Raw genomic sequence first — 23,884 nt, forward strand, 5'->3', positions numbered from 1 at the left:
AGCTAAGTGCAAGCAGAATGTCATGTATTGATTTAAATATGAGGAATAAGAAACTTGTAGACCCCCCATTCAAATTAATATCAATATTGCGTTTTAAAAAAGATTCACTTATTTATTTTAGAGAGAGAGAGAAAGTATGTGTGCCAGGGTGCGGGAGGTGGGGCAGAGGGAGATGGAGAGACTCTCAAGCAGACTCCTGTTGAGTCGGGAGCCCGACACAGGGCTCGATCTCATGACCCTAAGATCATGACCTGAGCCAAAATTAGGAGTTAGACACTTAACAGACTGAGCCACCCAGCTGCTCTGCCCCTCGATATTGCTTATTAATAACATTTCTACAGTCATGATGATGAAAAGTTATGAAATTTTCAAGATTATATTTAAGGAAGTTTTAATATTAAAAGCATTATGTGTATTAAAAAGTGGTAATCTATTTTTTACATTGTAACACATGATCAGTCTAGCGTCAGATAATGAAGATTTATATAGAAGTCGATTTTGTAAGTCTGAACTGTCCAACATGATAGCCACTGGCCATATACTATTTATATTTATATTTAAAAACTGAAATGAAATATAATTAAAAACATAGTTCCCAAGTCATCCTAGTTACATTTTAAGTATTCAATGGCTACGTGAGGCCAGAGGCTACTGTATTGGACTCTGTAGGTCTAGAGTTCAGAAAAGAGGTCTGGGCTGAAGATAAAACACTGGCATATGGGTTTTATTTAAAGTCAAGAGATCGGGGTGCCTGCGTGGCACAGTTGTTAAGCGTCTGCCTTCAGCTCAGGGCGTGATCCTGGCGTTCCGGGATCAAGCCCCACATCAGGCTCCTCTGCTAGGACCCTGCTTCTTCCTCTCCCACTCCCCCTGCTTGTGTTCCCTCTCTCACTGGCTGTCTCTCTCTGTCAAATAAATAAATAAATAAATCTTAAAAAAAAAAAAAAGTCAAGAGATCACCAAGGAAATAAATAAATAAATAGAATAAAAGGGAATCAGATTGCAGTGGAACAATCTAACCAGACACTGAAGAAAAGACGAATAATCAGCAAAAGAGAATACAGAGTGATGGCTAATGAGATAAAAGGAAAACTGAGAATGTGGTGTCCCAGAAACCAGTGTATTAAAGAAGCCACCAAATGTGTCAAGTGCTGCTGACAGGTCAAGTAAGATAAACACAAAGAGTTGACCATGGGAATGAGCAATGTGAAAGTCATTGGTGAGCTTGAAAACACAGGTCAGAGATTTCAACAAATTTATAGAAGATGAAGTGTTTAGAAACATCCACCTGAGAACATTATGATAGGCTGCAACGGATACAGAATCTATCTGAAAATGAAAGTTAGGACCTGTGAACACAAACAGCATATTTGGTAGGGTGCAAGACAAAACAAAATCCAGGAGAAATAACTGAACGTTAGTCTGTAAAACACTTAGGCCAAACAGGCTGCAGATCCCACATAAAACGGATGCTGCTGAGCATTAACCATAGGCAAAAAAGATTAAAAAATAAAAAATAAATCAGTGGAATTGTCCCTAAAAATATTATTGAACATCCCACTTGGGAAGAGTGAAGACTTCTACAGCAAATACTATTGTCCCCTTATTCTCATTCTGGCAGAGTCTGACAGCCTGGCAGGTGGATTCATTTCTCTTGCTTGCTTACCCTAAATATAAGCTGCCAGTTAATATGTCTTAGCTGTAAATACAAAGTTCTCAAGAGATTTCTGCTAAAGTGAACAAAATAGCGAGATAATAGAGCTATTTACACAACAGAAGAGGGACACCATATTCGTACGTAGTCCTTCATTTTTAAAAAGAGACAGATACCAAAGATCATCAGATATAAAGGAAAAACCATTGGCATGAAAGAAAAACATAGGATACATAAACAGATGAAAAAACTGAGCACAGAGGAACACATCAATTCAGAGAAAAGAACTTAGATTTCGGAAGATTTAATGACACCCACAAAACTCTGACACTAGAAAAAAGGAACAAACAGGATAAGAGATGATAAAGATCAAAAGGACTGTTGGTGAATTAAGAAAGATTTAGAATAAAGAAATGAGAGGGCTCTGAGACTAACTGGTTAGACAGAGGAAAGAATAAGGAGTCAAAGATGGGTCCACAGTTTTTACCTGAAAAACGGGAATGCTGTCATTGGAAATGAGACAGGAGAGTAAAATACGGAAACTTCTTTCAGGAAATTAAAACTCATGCATGGCGATGATTACATTTCTGTCACATATATGACAAAAGTGGTTAGTTTACATACCTCTTGCTATACAAGCTTGCGGCTGAATATCTTTTCTGAAATTAGTTTTCGTATTTCAGATCTATACTACCGCAGCTCTGTTTAACTTTGTGTCCTCAAAAGATTTACACGTGATCTTTTAAAAAAGGATATTATTGCAAATATCTTCTATAAATCTTCAAAATATTAAAAAAGACAAATTAAGAAGTTGTTAATACATCAACTGGAAAGTTTTAGAAAAGGTAAACATCAGAATATAAGATGCAAATTCAATGGTCTGGCATGTATTCGGGCTGCACTAGGATAAAATTATGTAGTGTTCATTTTTAATAAATCAGTAGGATCTCATTTTAATTTCTTACAGTTAATGGTCTTCAGTTGCCTTCTTTTTACTTTTCAGTGAATCTTAATATAATTATTTCACCTTTAAAATTAACCCACTGGGCAAATGCTACAGTATACTTCAACAACTAAATTTAATAGGTTCTTAAACAAAATACACACCCACACACAGAGATATGTGACTGAAAAAAAAAAAAGCTTAAAGTTTTCTATTTTTAACAGATGGGGAAAAGGGTTGAAAATTGTAAGGCTGGAACCTACACACCATGTAAATATCATGTAAAATAGCTTCTTAGAAAATAACTGGCTAGGAAATAGTGGTCAAATTTAAGTTCATTCAAATCAAGAGATTTAAATGAGAAAAGTTTGCATTCATATTCTCTCTTCAGAGGATATCAGGAGAAATTTAGTAACTAGATGGGGACATTAATACTAAATGCATATCCATGTGAATGAAGAACCATTAAGTACATTAATATTTACTAGAGTGAATAGAATACTTTTTAAATTACGAAATGATAAATATATAGGATATACTTTAAGTTACCAACACAAAAACATTTGAATAATTAAAGTAATATTTATTATTCAGGAAATATAGAAGCTTCTATTACTAGTGAGGATAAGTTTTAATCTTTAACAAATGGGTTAAGTTGGATCACTGGAGAATTACTTAGTAAAATACTGATAGTAATGACTACAATGGCACCTTATATCTTTTATGTACCAATCAATCATCAATTTTAGAGAATCCAATTACAAGGGACAACAAAAAAAACCTAACAAATGAAATCTCAGTCTTTGTGGAAGGGGAATATAAAATAGTGATGTGTTAAAGAAAAAAATCTATGAAATCAAGGTCATTTTCTCAGTGTCCAGAAAAATCCAAATATGAAAACAGCCCCACACCTCCAGGGCTTTTGTGCTGACTGCTACTTCTGGGGAAAGCCAAAGTTTCAAAAGCTAAGTGGGTTCCAGTGGATTAAGTTTGAGATGCTTGTTTGAAAACTTTCCTCTTAAAATTACTTAATTTTAATGTCTTTTTTGGCATGCTTCTGAAAATTCTAGATCCATTATTTGCCTCCGTGACATGTTCTTTTTTCTATTGTATCACTTAACACATTTTATTAAATCATGTCTTAAAATGAGACTTCCTCCATTCCTTTAACCACAATACAAATTGTATGATTTCAAACTTAAAAAAAAAATTTCCTAGGAAATTTCATGTTGTTTATTCCTGCAGTTTCTTATGGATTTTAAAGTATTAAAAATATTTTTCTGATCCTCACAATTCTATGAAGTAGAAAACTCATGCGAAGTAGAAAATAGAGCATTTAATACACCTGGAGAGATAAAGGCAGTTAGCCAACCTAACAGCTGGGAAGTGGCACAATTAGGGCTCAGGCCCAACTCCCCTGTCTTTCTGGATTCCAGGTCCAGTGCTTTCTGCATCAAAAGGCACACGTGCTGAATTCAGAAAAGCGGCTATTTTGGAAAAGAAATTGCTTTTAAAAATTGCATAATAAAAACATTTTTGATTCTTTTTAGTACCATAAAGCACATTTAAGGACATCTGTCTACAGAAAATCAATTCTGTAGACATCTTTATCTGTGACAGTGGACTGATTCTTTTCACCCATCCTACCACCTGAATTGACATCTTGGAATTCTGGAAGTTTGAAATCAGGATAAAACAAGCTTTTCAATGAACAGTTTAAAGTTCATTAAGTAATACTATCAGAAAACTGCCAATTCTGATAATATGAGAAAGTTCTTTGAAGCTCATTTTACCTTCCTTAAAATGGAAAGCCCCTTCTGCCATCAGCTGTGTTTATTCAGGGTCATTCTAACTCCCAACTTTTGCCAGAATGTTTTCTTTCCCTTCCTTTGAAATACAAGAAGCATCATGTTTCCAACTTAGATATAATCTACCTTCTACAATGGGTTATATAGATACCACAAAATCTCTGGTGAAACTATGACCCAGGATTCATTTTATATTTCAGTGATATTATTTTAAATGTTTTGCATTTTTCTTTTTTCTTTCTTTCTTTCTTTCTTTCTTTCTTTCTTTCTTTCTTTCTTTTCTTTTTTTTTTTTTTAAAGATTTTACTTATTTATTTGAGAGAGAGAGGGCACAAGCAGGGGGAAGAGCAGAGGGAGAGGGAAAAGCAGAATCCCTGCTGAGCCCGATGTGGGGCTCAATCCCAGGACTCCTGGATCATGACCTGAGCTGAAGGCAGACGCTTAACCGAATGGGCCATCCAGGCACCCCAAAAGTTTTGTATTTTTCTATAAAAAATTTAAACCTTAAGAGATACTGAAATCTTGAAAACAATGAAAATAAATTTTAACTGGAAACTGGCTCCTAATTTTAAGAGCTGGTCAAGGGAATAAGTGTATACTTGTCAAAGACATGCAAAACTCAATGGAAAAATACAGTTCTTCAACGATTAAGATGTTCTTCAAATAACACAGAAGTTAACTTGACACCTCTTAACCAATACTCAGGTCATCTGAATCACTTTATGATTATGTTTAAAACAAATACTTTGCCTATTTAGGATGAGATAAAAAAGTTAGATTAAATGGTTGGCTATAAAGTTTAATATATGTTTATATGGGCTAATGGAAAATGCAAACAAAATATGGAGAAGCAGAAACTACTGATTACTTTTAAAAACCATGTCATACTGTTTTCCCCATCAAACTCCAACTCCACAATTAAAAAAGATGACATAAAAATTACGGGAGCTTGGAGTTAAGATGGCGGAGGAGTAGGGGACCCCTTTTTCAGCCGGTCCCCTGAGTCGAGCTGGATAGGTACCAGACCAGCCTGAACATCCACGGAATCAGCCTGAGAGGCAGGAAGATACATCTGGATCTCTACAAACGAACATCTCCAGTGCTGAGTATTGAGGTACGAAGCGGGGAGCCGTGAAACTGCGCACAGATATCGGAAGATAAACGGAAGGGGGAGGGAGCCGCCATGTTCGGGCGCCGGGAAGCGGTAGCCACCTGCACGGGGGAGCGGGCGGACCAGCACCCGCGAGACAGCTGACTGAGACCGTCAGCTGGGGAACGCGCGGGACCAGACTGAGGGCCGTAGCTTCGGAGCACGCGGCGGCGGCGGCTGGTGATGTTAGAAACACAAAGGACAGAGATGTGCCCGCCCTGGAAGTGAGGGCTGGGACGCCGGGTGTGGGGCGCACATCCCGGGACGCTGCAGGGTTGAGCAGCACCAACAGTAACAGAGTTAAAGTGGCCAGAACATCAGTGGAGAACGGTCCGCGATCCCTCTGTTCTGAGACAGAGGCTGAGATTCGGCCGCTGCTGCTCTGACTCTCAGAAGAGGCACAGCAAACCGCCAGGGAAAGCCGCCAGAGAACAAAAACTTGGAAACACCGGCTCACAGTGTGCCCAACCCCACTCCCCCTCACAGGGGACTCGGAGACTCTACCCAAACAGGGTTCCCTGAGTATTGGCGCGGCAGGCCCCTCCCCCAGAAGGCAGGCTGAAAAATCAAGAAGCCCACATCCCTAAGATCCCTATAAAACAAGGGCGCACTGCCTGGGTCCCGGTCAATAATTTGGGCTCTGGACAACCCCGCAACCTCTCCTCATCAGAAAGACGAGAAGGAGAAGTCCCCCCAGCAAAGAAAAGACAATGAGCCTGTGGCCTCTGCCACAGAACTAATGGATATGGATATAACCAAATTATCAGAAATGGAATTCAGAGTAACAATGGTCAAGATGATGTGTAGACTTAAAAAAAGTATTAACGAAAATGTTAATGAGAACATAGAATCTCTAAGGGCGGAAATGAGAGTGAATTTGGCAGAAATTAAAAATTCTATGAGCCAAATGCAGGCAAAACTAGAGGCTCTGACGGCCAGGGTGAATGAGGCAGAAGAACGTATCAGCAAATTGGAGGATGGGTTAGTAGAAGAAAAAGCTAAAATAGAATCTGGACTCAAAAAAATCCACGCTCAGGAATGTAGGTTATGGGAGATTACTGACTCAACGAAACGTTCCAATGTCAGAATCATTGGCATCCCCGAGGGGGTGGAGAAAAACAGAGGTCTAGAAGAGATATTTGAACAAATTGTAGCTGAAAACTTCCCTAATCTAGCAAGGGAAACAAACATTCGTGTCCAAGAGGCAGAGAGGACCCCTCCCAAGCTCAACCACGACAAACCTACGCCACGTCACGTCATAGTGCATTTCGCAAATATTAGATCCAAGGATACAGTATTGAAAGCGGCCAGGGCAAAGAAATTTCTCACGTACCAAGGCAAAGGTATCAGAATTACGTCAGACCTGTCTACACAGACCTGGAATGAGAGAAAGGGTTGGGGGAGCATTTTTAAAGCTCTTTCAGAGAAAAACATGCAGCCAAGGATCCTTTATCCAGCAAGGCTGTCATTCAGAATTGATGGAGAAATAAAGACATTTCAGAATCGCCAGTCACTAACCAATTTTGTAACCACGAAACCAGCCCTACAGGAGATATTACGGGGGGTTCTATAAAAGTAAAAAGGCCCCAAGAGTGATACAGAACAGAAAGTCACAGCCAATACAAACAAAGACTTTACTGGCAACATGGCAACATTAAAATCATATCTCTCAGTAATCAGTCTTAATGTAAATGGTTTGAACCATCCCATAAAACGCCACAGGGTTGCAGATTGGATAAAAAGAAATGACCCATCCATTTGCTGTCTACAAGAGACTCATTTCGAACCCAAAGATGCATTCAGACTGAGAGTAAGGGGATGGAGTACCATCTTTCACGCAAATGGACCTCAAAAGAAAGCTGGGGTAGCAATTCTCATATCAGATAAATTGGATTTTAAACTACAGACTATAGTTAGAGACGCAGAAGGGCACTATATTATTCTTAAGGGAAGTATTCAACAAGTGGATATGACAATTATAAATATATATGCCCCCAACAGGGGGGCAGCAAGATACACAAGCCAACTCTTAACCAGAATAAAGAGACATATAGATAAAAATACGTTAATAGTAGGGGACCTCAACACTCCACCTCCAGAAATAGACAGAACACCCATGCAAAAAATCGACAAAGAAGATGCAGAAGGGCACTATATTATTCTTAAGGGAAGTATTCAACAAGTGGATATGACAATTATAAATATATATGCCCCCAACAGGGGAGCAGCAAGATACACAAGCCAACTCTTAACCAGAATAAAGAGACATATAAATAAAAATACATTAATAGTAGGGGACCTCAACACTCCACTCTCAGAAATAGACAGAACACCCTGGCAAAAACTAAGCAAAGAATCAAAGGCTTTGAATGCCATACTCGACGAGTTGGACCTCATAGATATATATAGAACACTACACCCCAGAACCAAAGAATACTCATTCTATTCTAATGCCCATGGAACATTCTCAAGAATAGACCATGTTCTGGGACACAAAACAGGTCTCAACCGATACCAAAAGACTGAAATTATCCCCTGCATATTCTCAGACCACAACGCTCTGAAATTGGAACTCAACCACAAGGAAAAATTTGGAAGAAACTCAAACACTTGGAGACTAAGAACCATCCTGCTCAGGAATGACTCGATAAACCAGGAAATCAAAAATCAAATTAAACAATTTATGGAGACCAATGAGAATGAAAATACAACAGTCCAAAACCTATGGGATACTGCAAAGGCAGTCCTAAGGGGGAAATACATAGCCATCCAAGCCTCACTCAAAAGAATAGAAAAATCTAAAATGCAGTTTTTATATTCTCACCTCAAGAAGCTGGAACAGCAACAGAGGGACAGGCCTAATCCACGCACGAGGAAGCAGTTGACCAAAATTAGAGCTGAAATCAATCAAGCAGAAACCAGAAGTACAGTAGAGCAGATCAACAGGACTAGAAGCTGGTTCTTTGAGAGAATCAATAAAATTGACAGACCACTGGCAAGACTTATCCAAAAGAAAAGAGAAAGGACCCAGATTATTAAAATTATGAATGAAAAAGGAGAGGTCACGACGAACACCATTGAAATTGGAAGGATTATTAGAAATTTTTATCAACAGCTATATGCCAATAAACTAAGCAATCTGGAAGAGATGGAATCCTTCCTGGAAACCTATAAACTACCAAGATTGAAACCGGAAGAAATTGATTCCTTAAACAGGCCAATTAATTATGAAGAAATTGAGTCAGTGATAAACAACCTTCCAAATAACAAAACTCCAGGCCCGGACGGTTTTCCTGGGGAATTCTACCAAACATTCAAAGAAGAAATAATACCTATTCTCCTAAAGCTATTTCAAAAAATAGAAACAGAAGGAAAGCTACCAAACTCATTCTATGAGGCCAATATTACCTTGATCCCCAAACCAGGCAAAGACCCCCTCAAAAAGGAGAATTACAGACCGATTTCCCTAATGAATATGGACGCCAAAATCCTCAACAAGATACTTGCTAATAGAATCCAACAGTACATTAAAAGGATTATCCATCACGATCAAGTGGGATTCATACCTGGGATGCAAGCGTGGTTCAATATTCGCAAATCAATCAGCGTGATACATCATATCAACAAGAAAAGACTCAGGAACCATATGATCCTCTCAATCGATGCCGAAAAAGCATTTGACAAAATACAGCATCCTTTCCTGATTAAAACCCTTCAGAGTGTAGGAATAGAAGGTACATTTCTCAATCTCATAAAAGCCATCTATGAAAAGCCTACTGCAAATATTATTCTCAATGGGGAAAAGCTGGAAGCCTTTCCCTTAAGATCAGGAACACGACAAGGATGCCCACTCTCGCCACTATTATTCAACATAGTACTAGAAGTCCTTGCAACAGCAATCAGACGACAAAAAGGGATCAAAGGTATTCAAATTGGCAAAGAAGAAGTCAAAATGTCTCTCTTTGCAGATGACATGATACTCTATATGGAAAACCCAAAAGAAGCCACTCCCAAACTATTAGAAGTTATAGAGCAATTCAGTAACGTGGCAGGATACAAAATAAATGCTCAGAAATCAGTTGCATTTCTATACACGAATAACGAGACCGAAGAAAGAGAAATTAGGGAATCCATCCCATTTACAATAGCACCAAAAACCATACGTTACCTTGGAATTAACTTAACCAGAGACGTAAAGGACCTATATTCTAGAAACTATAAATCACTCTTGAAAGACATTGAGGAAGACATAAAAAGATGGAAAGATATTCCATGCTCATGAATCGGAAGAATTAACATAGTTAAAATGTCCATGCTACCCAGAGCAATCTACACTTTCAATGCTATCCCGATCAAAATACCAAGGACATTTTTCAAAGAACTGGAACAAACAGTCCTTAAATTTGTATGGAAACAGAAAAGGCCCCGAATCTCCAAGGAACTGTTGAAAAGGAAAAACAAAGCTGGGGGCATCACAATGCCGGATTTCGAGCTGTACTACAAAGCTGTGATCACAAAGACAGCATGGTACTGGCACAAAAACAGACACATAGACCAATGGAACAGAATAGAGAGCCCAGAAATGGACCCTCGGCTCTTTGGGCAACTAATATTTGATAAAGCAGGAAAAAACATCCGGTGGGAAAAAGACAGTCTCTTCAATAAATGGTGCTGGGAAAATTGGACAGCTACATGCAAGAGAATGAAACTTGACCACTATCTCACACCATACACAAAAATAAACTCCAAATGGATGAAAGACCTCGATGTGAGACAGGAATCCATCAAAATTCTAGAGGAGAACATAGGCAGCAACCTCTACGACATCGGCCAAAGCAACCTTTTTCATGACACATCCCCAAAGGCAAGAGAAACAAAAGATAAAATGAATTTATGGGACTTCATCAAGATTAAAAGTTTCTGCACAGCCAAGGAAACAGTCAGAAAAACTAAGAGGCAGCCCACGGAATGGGAGAATATATTTGCAAATGACACTACAGATAAAGGACTGGTATCCAAGATCTACAAAGAACTTCTCAAACTCAATACACGAGAAACAAATAAACAAATCAAAAAATGGGCAGAAGATATGAACAGACACTTTTCCAATGAAGACATACAAATGGCTAACAGACACATGAAAAAATGTTCAAAATCATTAGCCATCAGGGAAATTCAAATCAAAACCACACTGAGATACCACCTTACGCCAGTTAGAATGGCAAAAATAGACAAGGCAAGAAACAACAATTGTTGGAGAGGATGTGGAGAAAGGGGATCCCTCCTACATTGTTGGTGGGAATGCAAGTTGGTACAGCCACTCTGGAAAACAGTGTGGAGGTCCCTTAAAAAGTTACAAATTGAGCTACCCTATGACCCAGCCATTGCACTACTGGGTATTTACCTCAAAGATACAGACGTAGTGAAGAGAAGGGCCATATGCACCCCAATGTTCATAGCAGCATTGTCCACAATAGCTAAATCGTGGAAGGAGCCGAGATGTCCTTCAACAGATGACTGGATTAAGAAGTTGTGGTCCATATATACAATGGAATATTACTCAGCTATCAGAAAGAACGAGTTCTCAACATTTGCTGCAACATGGACAGCACTGGAGGAGATAATGCTAAGCGAAATAAGTCAAGCAGAGAAAGACAATTATCATATGATTTCTCTCATCTATGGAACATAAGAACTAGGAAGATCGGTAGGGGAAGAAAGGGATAAAGAAGGAGGGGGTAATCAGAAGGGGGAATGAAGCATGAGAGACTATGGACTATGAGAAACAAACTGAGGGCATCAGAGGGGAGGGGGGTGGGGGAATGGGATAGACTGGTGATGGGTAGTAAGGAGGGCACGTATTGCATGGTGCACTGGGTGTTATACGCAACTAATGAATCATCGAACTTTACATCGGAAACCGGGGATGTACTGTATGGTGACTAACATAATATAATAAAAAAAAATTAAAATAAAAAAATTACATTAACACATATTAATAAAATGATTCATATTTTGTATGACAACTTATCTACTGAATATGAAGTAAATTTAACTTTGAGCCATGCTGTGAAAAGACCTACTAAGTCCATAAAAATGAAACATGCTGTCCTTCAAATAGAAACATGCAAAGTTGATACAACTACCCCCCTGCCAACAGAATAAGCACTTCCTGCTCATTTCTGCTCCCCCATAACAATAATTCTACTTTTTACTGAATAATCCACATTTGAAATTTACTCCATAACAACTCTTGAGATGCTTCAATGGGATCTGGGATTCAGACAAAGGATCACAGAACAAAATATCCCTGCAGAGAACCTCTTGATTTGACTGGGGTCTTAAATACCACAGTCTTGCTGGAACCAAACCTTAAAAAAAATCTAATAAGTAGCAAACACAGAATTATATTTAAAGGTCAAAGAAAAATGCAAGTTCCTTAATGCTCAGGAAATACCTTCTTGACACCTCCACAGAGCTGGTACTGTTTAGGCTATTACTCTACAGTAGATCACAGACTCCAAAGCTGGTAACAAAAGATAACACCCACAGCCAGAGGGACCACAGGGCAGAGTGCGGGGTCATTGGGCCAGGAATGAAGGAGTGGCTCCACGCACAGCCTCACGGAGGGTCAGTCCACTCCACCTCCTGCACTTGTGCCCTCCTCTACAAGTAGGCAGTTTGGTTCTGCAGAATGAGAGGGACTGAGCTGGGAGTGAGGAGATCTTGCTGTACGACACCACCAGCTACGCGGACTCTGACGAGCCAGCCTCTCTGCCTCTCACTTTCACTCTAAAGGGGCTGAGTATCAAGTTTTAAGGTCCTAGATGCTCTGGAAAGATTCCACTCTGTATGATTTTAATGTTTACCCTACTTCTTAGAAAGTTTTATTGAGATCAAATGAGAATGTATATGAAAGCACTTTATCATTTTTTTTTTACAAACGCAAAGTGCTGTTATTATTTTAGAGATCTTCATTATACTAAAGAAGTATGGACACAGTGTTGAGATGCAGTATTACATGTTCTTTACATGGTGAGGCATTATGAGCTACATCCTACAATTTAATCTAAAATGTTAAAATTACAATTTCCTTTTATTCTGCCCAGCTTTAGTAAAGTATAACTGACAAAACTAAAATTTCTTTCTCATAAAAGAGAACATACTAAACAGTAAAGAGAACATTTTATTTTATTTATTTATTTATTTATTTTTTTATTAATAATGATTTTTTATTATATTATGTTAGTCACCATACAGTACATCCCCGGTTTTCGATGTAAGGCTCGATGATTCATTAGTTGTGTATAACACCCAGTGCACCATGCAATACGTGCCCTCCTTACTACCCATCACCGGTCTATCCCACTCCCCCACCCCCCTCCCCTCTGTAGCCCTCAGTTTGTTTCTCATAGTCCATAGTCTCTCATAGTAAAGAGAACATTTTATTTTATTTATTTTTTTTTTAAAGATTTTATTTATTTATTTGACAGAGATAGAGACAGCCAGCGAGAGAGGGAACACAAGCAGGGGGAGTGGGAGAGGAAGAAGCAGGCTCATAGCAGAGGAGCCTGATGTGGGACTCGATCCCACAACGCCGGGATCACGCCCTGAGCTGAAGGCAGACGCTCAACCGCTGTGCCACCCAGGCGCCCCAAGAGAACATTTTAAAACATCCTATCTACATTAGTTTTTATAATCTTTTTTTTTTAAGATTTTATTTATTTTTAGAGAGCGAGTGGGAGCACATACATGAGTGGGGGCAGAGAGGGAGAGGGACAAGCAGACTCCAAGTTGAGTGCGGAGCCCCATGCCGGGCTCCACTGGGGTGTGGGAGGGCTCGATCCCACGACCCTGAGATCACGACCTGACCAGAAATCAAGAGTTGATGCTTAATCAGCTGAGCCAAACAGGTGCCCCAGTTTTTGTAGTCTCATATTTCAGATTCTAATATATATAGATTTTTACATTTCAGATTCTAATAGAATTCTTGTAGAGTCAGGAACACTTAACTGTTTATTCCTTTTTAAAGCTCATTTGAATACTGAATAGAATCACAGATTTTTTTTGGAAGATTTTATTTATTTATTTGACAGAGAGAGAGAGAAAGAGAGACGGAGAGAGAGAGCGCACAAGCAGGGGGAGTGGCAGGGAGAGGGAGAGGGAGAAGCAGAGCCGGACATGGGGCTCTATCCCAGGACCGTGGGATCATGACCTGAGCTGAAGGCAGACGCTTAACTGACCGAGCCACCCAGGCACCCCCGGAATCACTGAATTTTTAAGACAGAAACTCACTAAATCCAGAGCCCTCAATTATCCATAGGGATAAGAAACCTGAGGTCTGAAAAAATTTCTCAAGATTCTACAGTCATTTAGAAACGGAGCCAGGTGTAGAAACTAGTTCACCTGTTTCCTACTGCATAATTCTTTTCCACAAAGATAAACTTCTTAATGAATAAAATGATTAATTTGGCCATTTTACAATGGACTACATATATTCGGCTTTTATAATTTTTCAATACAGTGATATCTCAACAAATTTTATAGGAAGGCTATGCCTTAAAATGAGGTCAAGCATATTAATAACTAAAACAGTCAAGTGAAGCAGTGTTACCGTGTACTATATGGCTTCATGGTAATGCTTCTGAGATAGTGCACACGCACAGAGACATGCATAACAGAAAGGCTACACTCAAGAGCTAAATGGCCACGGAAAGCTGAAGGTAAATAGACCAAAGCATATGTATAATGGTGAAGTTTGTAAGACTTGCCTTTATCATATCTGGTTTTCCCTTTATTCTTTATCTGTCTCAGTGGTAATCCCTCTTCCCATTTCAAAAGGCTTCCTATTTATCCTTATTTTTCCCTTTATGAAATAAGAAAGAATTTTATATCTATTATCTTCACCTTGTTTGCTGACAAACTTAAGACAACAGTTGAATGAATTTTAATCAATATTTTAACTCAACCAGAGATTTATATTCTATGCTTTTGATCCTGAAGTGTGGAATCACGGACTTGCTCCCAGAAGAATTTTAGACCTCAGCAGGAAGATGAAAGGAATCAAGTGGTAGAGACTGGTTCTCTCCCACCTAGTCATTAAAGCGACATGATATGAAGGCAAACCAAGTATCTAGGTAGGGTGTAGAGAATAAGAGTCTAACGGGGTGGCACATACCGTGCCCTCTACTGCGCGTAAGAATGACCAAAGCCAATGTTCCAACTTCTGGCCCACATCTGAAACACCAGAAATTTCAAATTTCTCAGGTTTGGCATAACTCATTATTATAGTGATTTGCAGTTAGAACTGAAAGTATGTTCAAAGCTAGCATGTATACACTCATAATGTTTATAGTATGTTATATTCATATGGTACCTTTTGCTTACAAAGTCTTTTCATACGTGCTATGTGACTTGAACTTCAACAATACCGAATGTAAACATCATTTCCACATTCAAATGAAAAGTTAAGGTAATAAGGGTAATAAAAGGCACAGCTAGGACTGAATGTAAGAATTCTTAATCCAAGTATGTTCTCACTGTAATATGTAACTTAAACAGCAATATTAAAATACAATAATATTAAAATAGCTTCCATATGTAAACTCCAAACACTTTTCAAGTAGAAAAGTTATATGGTCCCCAAATTTCTAAATAAATTATGTTGATCTTTTGAAGCTCAAGTTTATTATAATCTCTTTAGCAAAGATAATTGTTTTTTTCTCTGCTTTCTCATCTTTCTAAAAGAATTCAATAGAAAAAATACTGTGAAAACATATAGCTTAATGAACAGAAATTGCCATCTTTAATTACTCAAAATATACATTTCTCACCTTGACGCTTTTTCTTTGACATCCTTTGAAAATCTTATTCAAATAAATTTAAAACATTAGCCTAAAAATTTGCAACTGTACAGTTCGCTTCAACTCACTGATTCATGTAGATTTTTGTAACTAGCTTCTTTGCATATTTTATTAATTTGCCAACTTCAAAGAAACGTGGTTATCCCTGGCAGGTTGTATCCTGTTTCTTCCCAAATGCATTTTGCCTTGGCTTTTCTTGAAATGAGTTATAAAATGGGATTATCCATCAACTATCGTTCCTTTATCCAAGGGAAACTAAATCAGATTTAAATTTACACAGATTTAAAACTCACATGTTTTGCTACTTCAAAATTATTTTCTGTTCAATAATACAGAGCTTCAGAGTATCCACTATTAAAGTTACCAAATTCAGATTTGCTTTTGAAATAACATCAGTGATTATAAAGAAAAGAGATGCCAGAACATCATTCCAAGGTGAAAACTGACCATTACCAAGCCGTGAGCTTTATTTCTGAAGTGAAATAAATGACATTCATTAAAAAAAAAATTGCATCTGAACATTTAAAAGACGACTCAAGATAAGAAAGGGGCTCACCGGTCTGAGTGAAACCAAACTGATGTAGAATCTGATGAGCGGCCAGCACGTCTGACTGTTTCAACTTAGACTGCTGTGGCGAGGCTGACATTGAAGTAAATGAGAGATTTTTGTTGACCTGTAATAGGAAAGGCAAATCAGAACCAAAGTGTAATTTCCTGGGTTACTGATGCAAAAACTGGATGAGAAATATTTGCTTACGATGCAAACCAGGCCTCATGGTAGGTCAAAACAAATAGTAAGGATTTATATGCTTAGTTTTTAAAGTTTACAAAACAAAACAGTTTTTATCAAGGAAGGAGTACAGTGGTAATGAAAGCATCGCTGTATGAAAGCACAGCTGCCTTACCAAAACAAATCCGCGTATCATGGAATAGACATTATTAATAACTTAAGAGTGGTGTCAAAAGTTATGCAAAGACATGCAAAAACTAAAAGTGACTCCATCCCCAACTTTCAATTAAGAAAGTTAAAATGTTTCACAGTCCCATTTCTTTAGCATTTTGTGAACTAGCAGGTCCTTCCTTTTCAGAGACTGCACAGAAGACATCTATAATATTCATGTTTACATACATCACGGTGACACAGGTAACAGAGCTGTAACCTCACTTGCCATATCAAAACCCTTATTCTTAAGACACTGTTTTAAAAACAATACTGATATAATGATCGAGCAAAATTTCTGTAAGTAAATACAATGCTCTATAATACAAAAAGCTTACAATGACTGTCTGAATACAATACTGTCTTTCAGAAATGACACCTATAACAAGTACAACATTATAACTATAGATTCTGTAGGAAAATAAAGAACAAGTCACAAAAAAAGTTTTAAATGTGTATTAGTAATTTTATCTTGTAACTTAGAATTAATTTTGGTAACGATCGTTTCCTGTTCAATTATTAAATTATTCATTATATATTTATTATTTTTTGAAGTATCTTCATTTTCAGAAATCATGATAAAATGTGATCTAATTCTGAAAAATCTGGAAGTCTGAATTTCTAATTTACTGTAAAATGTCATCTGTGACTTGCTAAACTATTAAATGATAGTTTATGGCATATAAATACTAATATATGAAAATAGCTGCCTTCTCTCGCTCTTTGTAAAAAATAATCGAAACCACACAGAGGACTACCACTGTATTAGCATTTAAAGATTCCCTTTTGATGCTCTACATAGTAGGGATTGTGGTTATTACATGTCCTTTATCTGACTCATCATTTACATAATGTTTGTAAATGCTTCTCTTATTTCAGTGACAGTAAATGATGTATCTTAGATTGAGCTTTTCTCCTGAAGCAAAGGGCTTTTACATATTTGGTGAAAAAGTCCATTCATTAAGACCACATGACAATATAGTTCTAAAGTTGGTAAACTGTTGTGATATCATTTTATAAAGAACAAAAATATTTTTCAAAGTAGTTAGATGGGGTCAAATACCATACCAGTGCTAAAAAATTATCCAGCTTTAAAAATTCTATCCTATTCCATTATTAAACACTGACCAAAATTAATGGCGACTATTTATATTAATACAATACCTAAAGTAACAATGAAATCATCTCACATCTTTGAGCTTTATTTCCATCTTTAAGCGCAGATAACAAAAATAAAAATAGTAGGTATGCTTCAATGGGAATACGCTGGAGGAACAAAGAAGATGAACTGGTAATATAATGTGCCATCCACATATGCGAAACATAAAGCACTAAATAACATATTAAATAAAAAACAGATTTAAGTAGAGTATGTTGGCAAAGGGAAGCCATAGGATACTACACGAATAAAGTTCTATATTACTATTAACATCACTAGAAGTCAGAGTAATTAATATGTAATTTAGTATGATGATGCAGTAAATATTTCAGAGTGCTATGCTTTTAAATGGAAGTACTATATACAATGATATATTTATCACTTAACAATCTAATCCACTTCTCTTTTTAGAATCATTTTCAGTTTTACTTCTGCGTTCTTAAAAATTTTTATCCTACATGTCAAACAATGCATTTTGAAATCTGGTGCAAAAGAACAGGTGTATGCTGGGGATGGGGACACACACACACACACACACACACACACTCTCTCTCTCTCTCTCTCACAGGATAGGCTTTTCAGTCTTCCTCTTCAGATATTTACTTGTGCTAAAGCCAAAAAGAACACCAGGAAAGTTAGAATAGGATACTTAAATGTCTCTGCTCAAACAGAGAGACTTGACAGTTTCTTCCTAAGTATTTTTAAAATCCTGCTCTTTCTTGACACATTTCTTGAGAGACTAATTTCTATGAAGTGGTAAGTGGCAACATACAACAGATTTCAAAGGTTCTGGACAGTTGTTAATTATTACAGTGACTTGAAATTAGCACTCAAAGTATTTTCAAAGCTGGCCTATACATATTCACTACTTTACTTAAAGGGAGAAAATAATAATAACCATTAAATTGAGTGAAGCAATATCTATTTTTGAAATACATGCTGTGGAAAAGAATTGCTTAATAATTTTACAACAACAGAAAGGTTGGCTAAGATAGTCTACCCTACACGAATCTGCCCTCTTTTCACAACACACTTTTCTGCTTGCTTCATGCAAAAACCACAGTCTGCCAAAGTCAGTTTAATACCTCCAAACTGGGGAAAACAAAAAGCATAAAAATTTAATGAAATTCATAATATAAAAAAAGAAAAAGTATCACCTAAACTTCTGCCACATTAATCACAAAAATATTTTTGCTTACTCTTTCAGAGCAGAAGCACGTTTGTGCAAAATATGCAAATACTAATTCTCTCAGAGGAGGTTAATTTTCATATTAAAAGAGTCATTGCCCTGATCTAAAATTGAACGCACAACATTGAACAAGTGAACAATTAGTTTCTTTTTTAGTGATTAGCTAAACTATGAAACCTTTGGGAGATATGTAACACTCATTTTCATATACATTTACAAGCATAATCACTTTAGCTGATTTTAGATTACATGCTACATTCACTTGAAGCAGAATTGTTTTTAAAATTTCAACCTGTGAAGACACCTCAAATTGGTTTTAGAAATTATAACTTGAAAGACTATAATACAATCTATACACTTATGTTTGCAAATTTGTCCCCCTCCCTCCTCCAGAAGGCTATTTTTTTTCATCAAATTGGAACAACAATACAGATAATACTTTAATTTGAAGATGGTTCTGGTTGCAAAAAAAACCCCCCAATACCCAGGAAATGTTCTGTTGTAAATAATGTCTGTTACAAAAATTAGAATCCCAGGATTTAAAGAACAAGTGGAACAGAAAACTTGAGCCACAGTGAGATTCAAGGCAACTGAAGCCAGGTATCAACATTCTCGTACCATAAATTTAATGCAGCTTAAGTTCCTGCAATTTCTATGTAAGTAAAACGTAACAAATGAGTAGCCTATGGTGTCATAAAGAGAAATTCAAACACGAGCTCTATGTCTCTAGATTTTTTCCTTATAAATTACTACAGTGATGAGATGGATTAGGAGGAAACTCGGTTCCTATTGGAAGAGAAATTTCTACAGTGGGGTAAGGTGCCAGAAAATCTCCCCCCAAATCAGTTCATCACTGCTACATAAACTAAAATCAGAATTCCAATTTGAATCAGTTATAACGAAGTTTTATTTTGCAGTACTTAATTCAGACTTTTTGAGCCTCTAATATATATACCAAGAATGATGATTAACAGGATTCCCCTGTGCAAAGCTTAAAATTAAGATTTGATGCTGGTTCAAACCACCTATCCGACAACATGCCTTAGTCAGTCAATTTACCTCAATATATTTTGGTTTTCCCCAAAACTTTGCCTCTTTTCTTAATATATTTCCTTACTTCACAGAGAAAATTTGGTCTTCAACCCTCTTAAATCTTCATTTCCAAACCTATGAAAGAATATACCCCTTGCCTCCACCCTCAACCCCTTTTCTTCTAGTGTTCTTCTGTTCAAGATTAATCCCTCCATCTGTTCCCTTGGGGATACTTAAAGGTCTTCCAAATTCTACTTTCAAATTCTCTACTGGCTGTTGCCCAATAGGATATAAGCACAGATCTTTCTACTTCAGTATAAAAACAGATAGCAAACAATCAAAAATTCTCACAATGATTCCATAACTTCCTTAAGCTTCACCGAAAGTTAACCTCCTCGAAAAACAGCACATAACTGCTATCCATATAACTTAAGCATTCAATTTCAACCAAGCACAACAAAGCTTTTCTCCAGCAGAAGACTAAATCTGAAGTTAAAGTCACCACACCCAAATGGTCAATTAGCAGATTCATTTAAGTGGTCGCGATCTCTAACACTGCCCATCACTCTCCTCTCTTGCTTCTGGAAAACTCTTTTCTGTTGGTTTCTCTGCCACTGCTTATCAGGGTTGGTTGCTAGACTGACTGGACCCTCTCTCCCCTCACACCGCATGGTTGCGCAGGGCAGTACATTTGTTTTCATCACTTCATCTGTTATCTATCTATGCTGATGTTTCTTTTCTTTCTTTCTTTCATTATTATGTTCAACTAGCCAACATACAGTAGTACATCTTTAGTTTCTGATGTAGTGTTCAGTGATTCATTACTTGCGTATAACACCCAGTGCTCAACACAAGACGTTTCTTAAATTCAAAACTCTTCCAATCACTAGGTTCAAGACTTAACTTTTCCTCAACTATTTACTTCCTCAGGGAAAGCTACTGCTATCCACCTAGTTGCCCCGGCTGGAAAGGTGGGAATTCTACACTGCCATCTTGCCCTCCACAGAGAATCAGTCACTAAGTCAGTTAGATGCTCTGACGTCTGAGCCCACTCTTCTCCAGTCAGTGCTTTGGGTCAGGCCTTCCTCTCTGCTTGCAAACCACTGCAATCGTCTCCTCTTTCTCCCTATCTCCTGTTTCTCCAATTCTTCTACACTGCTAACAAGATGATCTTTCTAAAATGCTAATTTTACTGAGTAACATTTCTGGTTAAAACCCACCATGAGTTGTTCCACTTGATAAAGTCCAGTTTTTAGCCTAGCATACAAAGCTTTCTATATTCTAGCAACCACCTAGCTCTCCAACCTTATCGTTCCTTTTCCTACTTTCCGACGACAACAAAATGCGTGTAGCTCTGCAGAGCTGCCAGGCTGTTTCATGTCCCTGTGACTTAGCTCTTACTGTACCATTTCTGGGAATGGGCTTTCTTTTTGGCTCCATCTTCTTGGTGGATGCCAACTCCTTTTTCAAGCTTTAGCTCAAGTATTACATCATGTGTGAAAAGCCTTTCAGATTCTCCCCGGAGAATTTACGTCTCCCTCGTCTGTCCAGTATGCCTTGTATCTTCTATCTTTGATTATCACAACGGTTACACTTTGGTGTGTTTATTTATTTGGTTAATTACCATCCACCCGACTGTAATCTTCTTGAGGGTAAAGAACCAGTTTTTGTTCATCTTTCTTTAGTAAATAACTCATATAGCACTGATAAGAACTGCATAGAAGTCAAATGAATTAATAAACATGTGAAAGTAGTATATGTTTAAAATCTTGCCCAAAGTTAAGGTGGTATTTGTGTTGAACCACTATTCTATTCAAATCTCAACTTAATTTTTACCTCTTCATGACAAAAATACCCAAACTTGTTTTAGGAGATTAAAAAAATACTTTTCTGGATTCTCTATTTTTTAAACCTTTTTATTTTTCAGACTTCCCAAATCTAATTTTTCAATGATAAAAATTAGAGAATAAAGGGCTTAAATATAAGGAACACATTAAATTACATGGTTTATTACTCAAATTTAAATCTAGAAATAAGCGTGTGAAATAATAGAAAAAAATATATTGGTTTCTGGCTCCAGTTCCTGGCACAGAGCTCCTAAAACCCTGTAATTTCCTAAGTGATAAATGTACTAGGAGAATCTTTTGTTCTAATATTTAGTCTTTGACTTTGGTTCCAGACACTAAGCTCTTACATATCCTGGAATTTCCTGGGTGACAGAAATGTCTTTTGTTTTACTGAAGTGACTCTTGGTGTACTCTGGGATGAGAGCTGGTCTCCAGGAAGACCAAGCCATGATTAGAAGCTTGGAATTTTTACCCCATCCCTCATTTTCCATAGAGGGGAGAGGGGCTAGAAATATATAACTGATCATGCCTACCTGAAGAAACCTCCATAAAACTCCCCATCATAGGGGGTCCAGAGAGCTTCCAGGCTGGTGAACACGTGGGAGTGCTGGGGAGTGATGTGCCCGCAGAGGGCAGGGAGGCTCCAGGCCCCTTCCCAAATACTCTGCCCTAGGCAGCCCTTCCACCTGGATGTTCATCTGTATCCTTTATAATAAACTGGCAAATAGTAAGTAAATTGTTTTCCTGAGTTCTTAGTGAGCTGCTCCAGCAAATTAATTGAACCTGAGGAACTGTCATGGGAGCCTCCAATTTATAGCTGATGGGTCAGAAACGCAGGTAACAACCTGGACCTGCAACTGGCATGGGAAATGGTAGAGGTTGGGGGGGGGGTGAAGTCTTGTGGGACTGAGTCCTTAACCTGTGGGATCTGTCAATCTGCCACCATCCCCAGGCAGACAGTGTCAAATCGGAGTCAAACTGTAGGACACCCAGCTGGTATCACAGACAACTGCCCGGTGTGGGAAAAACCACAGCACATCTGGTGCCAGAGTGTTCCGAGTATTGGTGGTAGTGCGAGTAAAGGAGACACATGGGAGAAAAACTGGCTTTTCCTAACACAAGAAGTTTGTCCTGTTTTCTAAAATTGCCAGGAATGAAATTCCATAATTTTAGTGGCCTACTGTGGCCTGTACCACTCCTACAGTCAAGCCAGTCTCCCACATATTGTCAAAATAACAACACTTGACTTGCTTTTATCCAGTTTTGGATAATGACATGAAGAATTAATTATGAGCATTGAAAACAAAAGGAAACTCTCCAAAAAACTGCAAACCACCATTCTATTCAAATCTCAAATATCCAAACTTTTTTTTAGGAGATTAAAAAATTATCTTCTCTGGACTCTCTATTTATAAAGCTTTTTTACTTTTCAGTGAATAATATATTCTAAGATATATTTGACTATAATTTAATTACTTACCTTACCTTTACAGCATTATTCTACTAAACATAATTCAATAAACTTTAGCTTCAGGCCAAACACAATCGTCCATTTTCTATCCTCCTTTACTCATTCTCTCAGTAGCATGTGACAGTTCACCACTCCTCTTTCTTGAAATACTCTCCTCTCGGCTTCCCTGACATCCCGTTCTTCTGGACAAGTGCCTCAGGTATGTAGCTATCTCTCCCCAGGTGACTTTATCCAATCTCACAGATTAAAAATATAGAATACTAGCCCTGACTTCTTCCCTGCACTCATCACTCAGAAATCCAATTGCCTACTACACAACTACATCCATATCCCAAACTCCACTCCTAAAAACTCCCTGCCCTCCCGCATTCCTCATCTCATTACGAAGCATCCCGAGCATCTGCACAATTGCTGGAAGTGAGGATCTTTCGTTCCTTCACTTACACCACATCCAATCCATCACCGAGCTGTGTTACACCTACTTCCAAAATAGATCGTCTGTCCATTGGCTGCATCTTCGTTATTGCCACTGTTAAATTAATTAAACAGGAGGCCATGAGTCTGAGGCAGTTCTACTGCCACGGTGGCTGGGTTTACAGCCTACAGAAGCAAGCCCAAATCTAAGACTGTAAATACCTCAAGGTTACAAAATCGAAACCTGAGGACAACCAATCACCAACAGCCAGTGAGGCTTTAAACTATCATCAATCTATAATTTCCTTGCTTTGCTTCAGCCTTTTCTTTATAAAAGTCTTCCCTCAGTTCCTGCCAGTGGAGCACTTCTAACCACTTCCAGTTTGGGGCTGTGCCATTCTAATCAATTTTTGT

At 37.8% G+C, this 23,884-nt stretch overlaps 1 protein-coding gene across 9 annotated transcripts in view; it reads right to left on the bottom strand.

The window, feature by feature from the left end:
- AHI1 (Abelson helper integration site 1) overlaps positions 1-23,884 on the bottom strand; it is a 210,232-nt gene that overhangs the window by 101,240 nt on the left and 85,108 nt on the right. For all 9 annotated transcript variants that reach the window (XR_005834379.1, XR_005834378.1, XM_040627827.1 and 6 more), the window contains one exon: positions 15,975-16,092. Coding sequence is in view for 7 of the 9 variants with exons in the window: in XM_040627827.1 (XP_040483761.1) it covers positions 15,975-16,092 (118 nt within the window). In the remaining 2 variants the exon portion in view is untranslated. The remainder of the gene's footprint in view (positions 1-15,974; positions 16,093-23,884) is intronic.

The sequence above is a fragment of the Ursus maritimus genome, unplaced genomic scaffold, assembly GCF_017311325.1.
Source record: "Ursus maritimus isolate PB19 unplaced genomic scaffold, ASM1731132v1 scaffold_13, whole genome shotgun sequence".
Lineage (NCBI taxonomy): Eukaryota > Metazoa > Chordata > Mammalia > Carnivora > Ursidae > Ursus > Ursus maritimus.